This window comes from Miniopterus natalensis, chromosome 15, assembly GCF_054644295.1.
Source record: "Miniopterus natalensis isolate mMinNat1 chromosome 15, mMinNat1.hap1, whole genome shotgun sequence".
Lineage (NCBI taxonomy): Eukaryota > Metazoa > Chordata > Mammalia > Chiroptera > Miniopteridae > Miniopterus > Miniopterus natalensis.
In genome coordinates this window covers 20,793,416-20,806,438 of record NC_142095.1, presented here as the reverse complement: position 1 = coordinate 20,806,438, position 13,023 = coordinate 20,793,416, and the positions used below count along the sequence as shown (strand labels likewise).

The 13,023-nt window shown below is 36.6% G+C and overlaps 1 protein-coding gene and 1 pseudogene across 4 annotated transcripts in view; one reads left to right on the top strand and one right to left on the bottom strand.

Annotated features, from left to right (window-relative positions):
• The window catches only part of ANKRD28 (ankyrin repeat domain 28), a 116,626-nt gene that overhangs the window by 86,246 nt on the left and 17,357 nt on the right, over nt 1-13,023 (bottom strand). Inside the window, exon 2 of one of the 4 annotated variants that reach the window (XM_087824926.1) lies at nt 6,306-6,378. The exons of 2 other annotated variants lie outside the window; for them this stretch is intronic. In XM_087824926.1, the coding sequence (XP_087681052.1) occupies nt 6,306-6,323 (18 nt within the window). In that variant the 5' untranslated portion in view covers nt 6,324-6,378. Of the gene's footprint in view, nt 1-3,852; nt 3,878-6,305; nt 6,379-13,023 lie in introns of those variants that run through there. One more of the 4 variants, XM_016219725.2, reaches the window with a different exon arrangement.
• LOC107542407 (large ribosomal subunit protein eL18 pseudogene) lies at nt 9,524-11,492 on the top strand (annotated as a pseudogene).

The window sequence follows — 13,023 nt, the reverse complement described above, 5'->3', positions numbered from 1 at the left end:
TCGGACGAAATAGATTTTAAGTCAAAACTGTCACAAGAGACAAAAAGGAACATTATACAAATGACAAAAGGGTCAATTCATCAGGAAGACAAAACAATTATATATATGCACCCAACATCAGAGCACCTAAACATATAAAGCAAACACTGACAGAACTGAAGGGAGAAATAGTAATACACTGTACAATAGTAGCTGACTTCAATATCCCACTTTCAATAATGAATGGAACATCCAGACAGAAAATCAACAACAAAACAGTGAGCTTGCACAACACTATAGATCAAATGGACCCACGAGATATAAACCAGACATTCTACCCAACAGCAGCAGAATATACAATCTTCTCAAGCACGCACAGAACATTCTGCAGGATAGATGGCACCTTAGGTCACAGGACAAATTTTAACAAATTTAAGATTGTAATCATACCAAATATCTTCTATGACCACAACGGAATGAAACTAGTAATCCACAGCAGAGAAACTAGAAAATTAGTAAATAAGTGGGAATTAACACACCTTTGAACAACCAATGGATCAAAGAAATCAAAAAGGAAATTAAAAAATATCTTGAGACAAAAACAAAAATATAACATACCAAAATTTACAGCATATACCACAGGAGTACTATTAAAAGGGAGGTTTACCAGGATAAACACATACGTTAAACAAGGGAGATCTCAAATAACCTAACTCCTCAAGGAACTATAAAAAGAACACACTAAGCCCAAAGTTAGCAAAAGGAAATAATACAGATTATGAGCGGAAATAAAACAGAGAATAGAAAGGACAAAAGAAAAAATCAACAAAACTGAGAGTTGGTTTTATGAAAAGAAAGTTTTTTTTGACAAACCTTTAGCTAGACTCTGATAAAAAGAGAACTTACACATAAAATCAGGAATGAAAGGGGCGATATTACAACTGATGCCAAAGTGGGGAAAGGATCATGAAGAGACGACATGAACAACTATGCAACAAGTTGGTCGATCTAGAATAAAGGGATAAATTTCCAGAAGCATAAACCTACCAAGACTGAATCATGAATAGAAATCCGAGCAGACGTATGACTTACAAGGAGACTAAATCAGTAACAAAAACCTCCAATAAAGAAAAGCCCAGGAGCAGATGGCTTTACTGCGATGGCTTTACTGGGTTCATGGGTTGGAAGACGTAGTACTGCCCAAAGCGGGGAAGGATACAGGACAGAGGAATAACTGAAGAAAGAATAATGGGTGAAGGAAGATCACACAGATGCAGAAAAAAATGGGAGGATTTTGAAAGGAGATGGAAAAATTATCTTGAGTTCTAAGAAAGGATCTCTGTCCTCAGAAACGAGGTGTGGGAGGGTTAATGTGGGTAAGTTAACTGGTGCAGGAGAACAGGGAAAGTGGAAAACGAAAAGGACCCAGCAGTTGAGAGTAATGGGTTGTGGGGCCTAGGCTGGAAATAACAGAAGTGTGGACGTGAAGAGAGTTTCAGTATATGAGACAAGTTGGGTGATGTGGTCATTAGAATTATGGGGTTAGAGCCAAAAGGAGAGGATCGTTGGTGTAGAGGTTGTTAAATGTCACCTACAAAGAGATGAAATCATCTAGACGGCTGAGGCAACTATGATCCAGATGTAGAAACAGGGAGTGTTATTTGAGACAATAGCAACAAGAAGCAGAAGGCTCACTGGGACGGATGGCATGTACCTCAAGAGAAGGAAGGTTTTCATAGGTAGGTAGACTAGTAAATGGAGGATTAGGAAAATGCTGACTCCATTCCCTTCCCTCCTCCCTCCTCTCTCTCTCTCTCTCTCACACACACACACACACACACACACACACTCACACACGCACACGCGTGTTGGGGGGGAGAGACATTCTGGAGATACACTGGCTGTGAGTTCAGGAACAGTTATCGACTGAGAAGCAGTATTACTTATGAAAACAATGAGTTTCAGTTAACACTGGAGATGGAAGAGGCTTTCTAGGAAGAGTGTAGATTCAAGTTATATATGACAACTTAAGGTCTAAATCAATATTCAAATGACTGTTTTCAGATTTGAGTCTTGAAACAATTATATCCTTTCAAAAGTATGCAAGCAAAAAATGTTAAGCTGAATGTAACAATACAGGCAGTTTTCTAAAATATACCCAATATGCTAAAACTAGGGAGAAAGGGGGGGAAAAACTACTTGGTTATCAAGTATGTAGTACTGCACTTAAGCAATATTTTTGAAAGTGAGATTATTTTCTTCAAAATTTTGATTACCTCAAGTAGTAGTTTGAAATTAAGCAAAAACATTCATCATTCAGACTGGACTGAAGGCCAGATTGAAATAGAGTTTTTTAAGTTGTGTTATTTCAAATATCGTATTTGATCTGTCTCTCATTTGTATAATTACGGCTGGGATTTATGTTAAGTACCAGCATCTCTGGCATATGACTTATATGCTATCAGGTCCAGGATAAACACACTTCTGAAATATAATTACATTATTAATTGCACAATTAATCTTTCAGCAATTTGGGCCTAAATTAGGCTCAATGACAACTTAGGCCTAATCTTACAAATTAGTAGAGTATAAAATTTTTATTTTAAACAGGCTGAATTTCTGCCTCCCCTTTAAAAAGATTGAGGAAAGGTTATTTCCAATTCATTGTGGTTTCTATAATGTGGTGACACTGGAGTAAATGTGGTATCAAGTTACTGACTTTAAAGACTAAAGGGAGAAAATTTTCAACTTAAAAATAAGTTGCTATGGTTACCCAATGTTTACCTTTATAAGCAGTAATTACATGAGATGGCCAAGGAATTCCCACAAGTGCAATAAGATCAGTAGCTGAAGTGTACACTAGTTATTTCACTCACAAATTGAGACTGCATACACCAAGTCCATTTCAAAGTAGTTGTTTGGAAAATACTAAAGAAAATGAGTAACATCTTTCTAAACCTCAGAAAAGTGGAGACAAATATACTCAATGTATATCTACTTTAAAATCTAAGTGATGACGCAGATAGTTTACCTGAGTGCTATCTAATGTTATCAAATTTTGTCAACTTCTATTGTTGAAATAAGGAAAGGGTGTTTCTAATGTATTTTGGGTATGGAATTTGTTTGCATAAATAGATTTTAATGCCCTTGATAAACTTGTAAAAAGCTATGCTTATAAAACTTAACGTTACTTCAGAATAAAACAATGTCGATTCCTTTAGCTATAGACAATTTTTAACTTCTTCAATGGAAAGAAGGGCCCCTGTCAGAATTAATAACTAGGTCATTATTTACTAATTGGATAAATCTGTTATTCATTATTATATTACAGAATTTTTTGTGTTGTGTTCACAATCAGAACATTCAGTATTGGAAGAATATCTATAAAACTTTTGACGCCAATATAATTCTAATGTGATTTTAAAATTGTAAGGCTCATCATTACATCATAACGGGCCTTCCACAAAGTGTCTACTTTTCTGCATAATAGACTATCAAATGTTTGTTCTTTACTCTTAGGGCTATCCTAACTAAAATAAAATAGCATGCTACACTCAATTGATTTAAACAATAAAGGGGCTTATCATAAATAACAAGAAGTGAAGTAAGGTGGCTCTAAGGTGACTGACTCAGTTACTCAAAGCTATCACACAGGACATCTAGGCTACTCCCAGCTTTTCTCTAACAGAGTCATCATAGGTTTCAGGATAATTCCCTTCACAGTCACAAGATGCCTGAATTCAAGGTATCATATCAGACACATACTGTGCAGTAGAAGGGGGACTCTCCCTCGCACGTGACCAGAGTTGACACACATGTCCCTGTCTAAAGAAATCACTGCTAGGCAGAGTAGGAGTACCATGATTAGCTTACACGATCAGGGATTCTCCAAGTCGTGTGGGACAAGAGGTGGGCATCCAAACAAAACTGGGGGCCTGAAAGGAAGGAAGCGGGTTATGGCCAGAGCAGGCAACCAACAATATGTTATGTACAACACAGAAAAATGAAATCTTAGCATTTTACTTCAAAAATTTAATTTTCACACCATTATGAATTAATCACAACACACTAGTACTGAACTAGTAGAACTCTAGAGATTTATTTTTAAAAGGGAAAAAAAACAACAGTCATCAGTAATTTATCTTAAAACAGACTAAAGGCAATCATTTGTTAAGTGCCATTGACAAAAGAGATTAGCATACCTTAGAATGTCTAGCATTATTTTACCTGAAGATGGAATGAGGTTGGCTGCTCATATGGGGCTGGGATGGCAATCCCAGCCAACTTGAATATCTGATGGTTCTATGCACTTTATGTGTAGTCATTTGTAACAACTTGCCTGCAAAGTAGTTTTTAATTGTAATTTCAGATAAAAATCTGGGCTGGACAAGTCAAACATTGAAAAAAAGAAAATCACATGGCTAAGAAGTAGAGAAAACTGGATTCTAATCCAAGCCCATCTGTCTCCAAAGCTGGCTCTTCCCACACATCACACACCTAAGATATGTTAAATTTGCAGTTGTTAAGGAAGCATATGGCATTTTTGAGTTGGTGAAAATTGAGTATCATCTGATGGAAGTCCCTTTCAAAATTAAGATGACAGAAATGAAAAGTATTACTTCCTTCCATTTGTGACATTATCACTTTAAAAATAATTATTGCATATTATGTCCAAAAGATGCTTATGATTCACTAGTTTTTATTTGCCCCTCTATATGACCAACTACACACCACTGTCTTAGCTTAACTGTTCTTTATGATGAATTTTAAAACAGTTCCTTATGTAAATTTAGAAAGTTTGCAGAAATCAATGCAAAAGCACCATCCAGTGGTGAAAGATGAAAATTACAACTTATACAGTGATCACATAGGAAAAGCAGTTGAGTTTGTGACTGGTCTCCAACATGCATTTTCAAGGAAGAAAAATTAAATGGACAATATGATATTGACAGTGCCTGCTATTTGTTAACATTTTCCCAATCAAATCTTATTCTTACTATTTTAAGTTCAGTTTTTCTTTTTCTGACTTGTCCACCCATTACCCAAATGCTTGACTGAATTAGGATAGGAGTAGTTCAAGATTCACCCAAAGCCTTAATTGAGCCAGAGGTTAGAAAAATGGATTATAAAAAAGAGAAATAAGGTGTGGAGGTGAATTTCCAATGAAATTCTAGTCAGCAAGAGCCATTCAAGGTAACAAAAAATGAGAGGCATCATACCTAGATAGATAGATTAGATATTTAATTTGGCAGACAATCCTGAAAGGCCAGATAAAGATTCACAATTGGTTAATTCATAGAGAACTCAGAATTTCCAAAGAGAATATTAATCTTTAATGATAGAAATTATTCCAATTTGAAGAACAAAACCTAGTAAACAATGTTTTCCCAATAATCTGCTCCCCTCCTACCAGAATACAGATGGGTAAAATCTTTCAGCTTTAAACATAACAGCTTTCTAATCCCCTCCTCTTCTTTAAAAAATGTTTAACTAAGAACAAATTATAGGGGGAAAAAAAAAAGTGATTTTTTTGTTTTTGTTTTGAAACACCTTTGCATGAAGTCTACTTAATATCAAATAGCATTACCATTTGGATAATAAAATATTTAACAAAAAGTACAGCAGGTTGCAGCTTAGTAATGGTAAAGAAGCCAATTACTGGGTTATAGTTTCTTCCTTTCTACAGAATCTTTCAATATGCTTGAATTTCAAAGAAGCCTAACAATGTCAATGATATCAAACTAACTTATATTATCTTCACTAGTACCTTCAGTCTAACATCTCTAAGTTTTGTAAGATTTTTCTAACTACTTTCACTAAAACACAGGAGTCGCTCATATAATTGAAGTTTCCCAGTGATTACTTAATAGCTAATAACATTTACAGTGTGTACCACAAACTTATAACATGTACGAGAATTAGCTATAAACAAGGTGATGCGTACAACTGGACAAGAGATAAATGAAAACATATAGTAATTTATTAGTTTTTCAAGATAAAATAAACTATTTGCAGTACCATTATTTTCTACTATTTAATATTCTCTTCTCCAAGCCACAGCAGAGATTTTAAATTAGGTTTTAAACCCCCTCCACTGAAAATCCATCTTAATTAAGTTGCTACATTAACTTTTCCAGGAATACCTGGCCTACCACACTTACAAAGTGCCTACAACAAAGGATTTCAGCTGATACTAAGTATTTTTCATATACACATACACTTATGTATAAAAGCTAAGTTTAAGTTACAAGGAGGCATAAATAGCAACAAACTAATTCCAAGAGGTACCTATATTACTGCAGAGAGACCACTGGAAAATAACCTACCATAAGAGGAATCCCCATACTATTTTCCTCTGGTGGAAGCAGTAGTTGTATTGTTTCAATTCCACTCTCAGGCCTGTAGCAGAAAACAGATATCAAAAGCAAGAATATGCTCACACTAGAAATGAAGGGCTATGTTATAAAAATAACTAGTACCTTAAAACACTGACTTAGTTGATAATATTAAAAATCTTACTAATTCAGAACGTCGTTTTACCGTTCTAACAAGAAAAAAAATTATTAATCTGTGTAACAAGGACAGAGGTTTTTTTAAAAGGTTTTCTTTATATACGAACCAATCTTTACTGTATTCTCAGAAGAGACTCAAAAGTGGGGTCTGAGTCTCAGAATTGCTAGCAACAAGACATTCTCATTTTTAAAAATAGAACTATTCAAATATATTCCCTACAACAATCATACTTCCATGGGGGTGTCTTAACCTAAGAAACTGTCTATAAAATATTCAAATCATACAATTTCTGAGTATTTAAAACATGTTCATGTTTGAAATACATAAACTTAAGAAATCACAATATCTCCCAAAGAGAAACACTGGTAATTATTTTCTATATATGCACTTTAAAAAAAAAATTGTGATTATTGCTTAGTAACTTGCTTCTCCCCATCTTCCTCCACTCAACAATGTGTACTTTTACCCATGTCCTTAAATACTCCTCCAAAACACTTTCAATGACTGTATATACATTATATTCAAAAGTAATATGTTATTGTATTTAACCAATTTCCTAAGATTAAACATTTGGGTTGCTTCTATTTTTTAATTCTTATATAATAATTTTTCCAGGATTTTATCCCAACAGTTAGTTTTAGTAAAATGGCTTGCTTTCAAATAAATAAAATTAGGCCTAAAATATTCTGGAACCATAATTCTCAGGTGCAATGACCTAAAACAAATGTGAGAATTAAATACTTGCATAAAAGTATGCTGTCCAGCCCGGCCAGGAGTGGCTCAGCAGTTAAGCATCAACCTAGGACCCAGGAGATCACAGTTCGATTCCTGGTCAGGGCACATGCCAGGTTGCAGGCTCGATCCCCAGTAGGGGGCGTGCAGGAAGTAGTCAATCAATGATGGCTCTCTCATTACAGATGTTTCAACTCCCTCTCCCTCTCCATTTCTCTCTCTAAAATCAATAGAGATATGTGTGTGTTTTTAAAAGAAGTATGCTGTCCACCACATTTCTTATTACTCTGAAAGAATCACCCAATTTTACTATCTGTCAGTGTGATTACACTGCTATGTTCTAATATGCCCTTCCTGTACATTAGAAGATAAAAGCCACCCCGTCCACTCTGGTGGATTAGCTACAGTTCTAAACATATTAAATTTGTTATTCTCCTCTTGTCAAAACTCTTTGTGAACAAATTAGCCTTGTAAAAAAATATTAACGGGCCATTACTTTTATTACTACCATATTAATGTAATAGACATAGTAATTTTATTAATTTGCCATGTGGTGGCAGCAAATACAAAAGAAAGTAAATTTGCCAAGCACTTCTATTTATTGTATTATTACCAATACAAAGTTAGTCTTCCCTGAGTCATGTACAGTATTTTAAATAAGAGTTTCAAATGGAAAATGATGCTTTATAGGTTTTAATAGTTATAGTTTAACCTTATGTTAATAGTCAAGCTCAAAACAATATCACAAGCAAATTCCTAATTCACTGATTGAAAATAACAGCCTTGTATAACTATAGCATTCACAATTGAACTGTCTCAAAAACTATGTGATCTTGATATTTATTAAAAAAAAAAAAAAATTGCAAAAGCTTTCATTTTTACTATACAGCGGTGGGCAAAAGAAGGTTAATAATAATACAATAATTAGTAAATAAATAATAATACAAAAATAAACTGTTTCACATACAACGGTAAACCCAATTTTGCCCACCCGTGTGTGTGTGTGTGTGTGTGTGTGTGTGTGTGTGTGTGTGTGTGTGTGTGATATAAACATTTTCTCACTCTAACCAGGTGGGGAACGTCCGGCCCTCAGGCCATATACAGCCTGAGAAATCATTTGGTCTGGCCCTTCCAGGAAACTGCAGGCAGGACTTGAAATTCAATAAATCTAAGAGCTTTTTTCATAGCTAATTTTTAAGTTGATAATTTTGTATGGCCCACAAATGATGTTATAAATATCCAAATGGCCCTTGGCAGAAAAAAGGATCCCCACCCCTGATCTACAGACGCAATGCAAGACCAATCAAAGTCTCAGTGGTATTTGTGGAAATGCACAGGATAATTCAAAAATTTATATGGAAAGGCAAAGGAACCAGAACAATATTTTAAAAGAATGAAGTTGGAGGATTCAGACTCCTAGAAAGCTACAGTAATCAAGAGTACGATAATGGAAGAAGAATAGACATATAGATCTGATGAGATGGAACAAAGAGTCCAGAAATAGATCCACACATACATGGTCAATTGATTGAGGAAGGTGCAAAGGCAAGTCAACTGAGGAAAAATAATCTTTCCAACAAAATAGTCCAGAACTGGATAATCCATTTGAAAAGACAACCGCAAACAAACACCTCCCCCTCAGACCTCTACCTAATATTATACACAATAATGAACCCAAAATGGGACACAACCTAGATTAGATGTACAACTAGGAGAAAATCTTTACTACATTGGAATAGGTAAATATTTCTTAGAGACAATATCGAAAGTATAATCCATAGATTAAAATACTGATTTATTAAAATTCATCAAAATAAATAATTTTCTGCTATTTGAAAGACATCATTGAGAATGAAAATATAGGTCACAGACTTAGAGAAAATACTTGCAAATCAGATATCTGACAAAGGATTTATATCCACAATAAATAAACAATTCATGTAATTCAACAGGAAAGCTCAATTTTTAAAAAATGGACAAAGGATGTAAACAGTCTGACACTTAACCAGACATAAAGACATGAAGATATACAGACATTAATCATCAGGAAAATGCAAATTTAAACACAATGAGAGCCTGGCAGGGTGTGGCTCAACGGTTGAGCATCGACTTAGGATCCAGGCGACTAGGGTTTGATTCCTGGTCAGGGCACGTGCCTGGGTTGTGGGCTCGATCCCCAGTCGGGGGCGTGCAGGAGGCAGCCAATCCACGACTCTCTCATCATTGATGTTTCTATCTCTCTCTCCCTCTCCTTTCCTCTCTCTGAAATCAATAAAGATATATTAAAAAAATAAACACAATGAGGTACTATTACTACATATCTACTGGAATAACTTTTTATAAAAACTGAGAATACCAAATGCTGGAGAGAATGCAGAGGAATTAAAATTCTCATACATTACTGGTGGGAATACAAAATGATACAACCCCTTTAAAAACAATTTACAGTTGCTTATCGCTATTCATACAATTAATGTATGACCTAACAATCCTACTTCTAGGTATTAACCCAATAAAATTAAAACTCGCCAAAAATCTGTACATGAACATTTATACTGGCTTTATTTGTAATCTCCAAAACCTAGAAATAACCCAAACATCCCTCAACTAAGAAAATGGAAAAATGTACTGTGGTAAATCCATGTAACAGAATACTAAGTAAATAGAAAAGAAACCAATCAATGACTGAACACATTAACAACATGGACAAATGTTAAATACACTATGCTAAGTAAAAGGCTACATAATGAATGATTATATTTCTTCTGCAAAAGGCAAAACCTAAGGACAGCAAGAAATAAGCAGCTTCTAGGAGCTGGGGGCCTGGGAAGGGGACAAATACCAAGGGGAACAAAGGAACTGCTACGGTGATGGCAATGCTCTGTGTTGGACTGTGGTAGTCATTACATGACTGCATGCATTTGTAAAAGCTCACAAAACTGTACACTAAGAAGAGTAAATTTTACTATATCTAAACTATACCTTAATAAAAAGAGTAAAATTCTAAACATATTAGAAGAAGCCACACAAGTTTTTAAAGCATAGTCTCATAATAGGGAAGACAAAAATTGAGAAGACATAAAACATTTCATAAATCTAACCATTTAAAAATATTAAATTTCACCCTGGCCAGTTTGGCTCAGTGGTTACAGTGGCAACCCACAGACTGAAGTGTCGCTGGTTTAATCCCTACCCCAGTCAGGGCACAAGCAGGAGGCAGCCAACAGACGTCTCTCACAGCGATGTTTTTCTCTCTCTTTCCCCCTCCTCTTTCCCTTCCACTCTCTCTAAAAAGAAAAATCAATGGAAAAAAAATATCCTCGGGTGAGGATATGTATGTGTATGTGTATGTGTATGTGTATGTGTGTGTGTATGTGTATATGCATGTGTGTGTATAAAATGTCTATACTGAAGAAATATAACCACAAAGTGAAATAAACAACAAACATAAAAGGGGAAAACACAATCCACTAGAAAAATAGGCAAAAAAAAGAAACAAATAATTCATAGAACCCCCCCCCCCACAAATGTCTCTTAAATAGAGATGTTCAACCTAATACGAGAAATCAAAATTAAAACTACATAGATATACCATTGTTGATCTCTTAAACTGGCAAAACTCAAGAAGCCTGGCTCTTTCCGGACCTGGTGGAACAGAAGGCACCGCCGTGGGGGTCGCCATCCGCCACAACACAGACAGGATCGGCGCAGGGAGCCCAAGAGCCAGGACACCTACCTAAGGTTGCTGGTCAACTTATACAGGTTTCTGGCCAGACGAACCAACTCCACCTTCAACCAAGAGGTGCTGAAGAGGTTGTTCAAGAGTCGCACCAACCGGCCGCCTCTGTCCCGTTCCCAGATGATCCGGGTGAAGCTTCCCGGCCGGGAGGCAAGACCGCGGTGCCCGTGGGGACTGTACCTAAAGACGTGCGTGTCCAGGAGGTGCCCAAAGGGAAGGTGTGCGCACTTCGCGTGAGCAGCCGCGCCCCGACCCGCATCCTCAAGGCTGGGGGCAAGAGCCTCACCTTTGACCATCTGGCCCTGCACTCCCCCAAGGGCTGTGGCACTGTCCTGCTTTCTGGTCCTCGCAAGGGCCGAGAGGGGCACAGGCGTTTTGGCAAGGCCCCTGGAACCCCTCACGGCCACACCCAACCCACGCACGATCCAAGGGCCGGAAGTTCGAGCGCGCAAGAGGCCGACGGGCCAGCAGTGGCTACAAAAATTAACCCCAGATCCTACCTTGTTATTAAAAAGATTGTGGATTCTGGGGAAAAATAAAATAAAAAATCAAGACGTCTGAAACTATGTAGGGCCTAGAATAAATGAAGTATTAATATAACCTCTGTGGGAGAGCAATTTGTTAATGTCTAGCAAAACTGTGAATGCACATTCTACTGATATGAAATACATTTCCAGGATATATTTTTAAGTGGAAAAAGCAAGTTATATTATGGCCTATACTGTATGTTACCTTTTGTGTGAGAAAGAGAAGAAATGAAGACATATTTGTTTTGCTTTTATTTGCATATAGAAACACTAAAGATACATGGAAACAAGGTTATTTATTTGGAGTGGGCTGCCTAAGTTTTACTAAGTGGGAGAAAGACTTCTCCGCTATAGCTGTATCATCTGGTTTTGATTATTAAATCATGTGAAGGTGTAAGAAAAAAGGAGAGAGAGGAAGGAGAATTTACCCTGATACACAGGGTGTCTCAAAAAAATGTATACACATTTTGAATAATTATAAAGCCAGTGTTTATTAAAATGCATTTCATTTTCAAAATGTAACAGAATCAGCTGTTAAAGTGTGTATACATTTTTTGGGACACCTGTATTTGCACATGCTATGTAGGTGTTACATGATAAAGAACTTGTCTGGTCTTTGTCCTGGGTACCTGGGAGGTTCTAAACCCTTGGAATTTCCTGAACGATAGGAGTCTTTGTTATTCACGTTGAGCTCCTAGGACCATATCTGGGTTTATGCTAAGGAGGTGACTCACAGTAGGATCCTAGATTGTTCCAGATTGGGGCTGGAAAGAACCACCATGTGATGAGAGGGTTGGGGCTGGGAGTTATTTGGTATTGGCCTGACCACCTAACCTCCTGACTTCTGAGGAGGGGAGGGAGCTAAAGATTGAGTTCAATCTTGTGGCCATAATTCAACACATCTATAAATTTAATATTTATAAATTGAATCTCCAATAAATAATCTTGACACTGAAATTGGCTGAGCACCAATACACTAGGAAGTGTGTGCAGGGGACATGGAAACTTCAAGTCTGGGACCCTCTCAGACCTCATCTTGAGTCTCTCCCTTTTGGTGGTTTGATTTTCTTTCCCTTTGCTATAAAAAAAGTGTGATCATAAGTATACCACTTTCCTGAGTTCTGGGAGTCATTCTAATAAATTATCAAACATGAGGGGGTAGTGGGAAATCCGAAATTTATAGCCAGTTGGTCAGAAGCATGGGTGGCCTGGTAACCCTGGAGCTGCAGCTGGTATCTAAAGTAAGGAGCCTTGGGGGGAGTCCTAGCCCTTAACCTGTGAAGTCTACAGGATGCATTATAGTAGGTGGTAGCTCTCTGCGAGTTTTGTTTGTATTAGCAAAAGAACAACTTAGATATCAACAGGAAACTGGGTATGTAACAAAATACTAGGCAGAGGTACCCTTTAAATACTGATGTAGAATGAACTCAAGATACTGGAGGTGGAGAGGGCAAATAAAACGCACAACAGTGGTCTAATGTACTAAAAATCTCTAGGGATAAAGAAGAAAATAATGGTTGTTAGAGTAAGGGA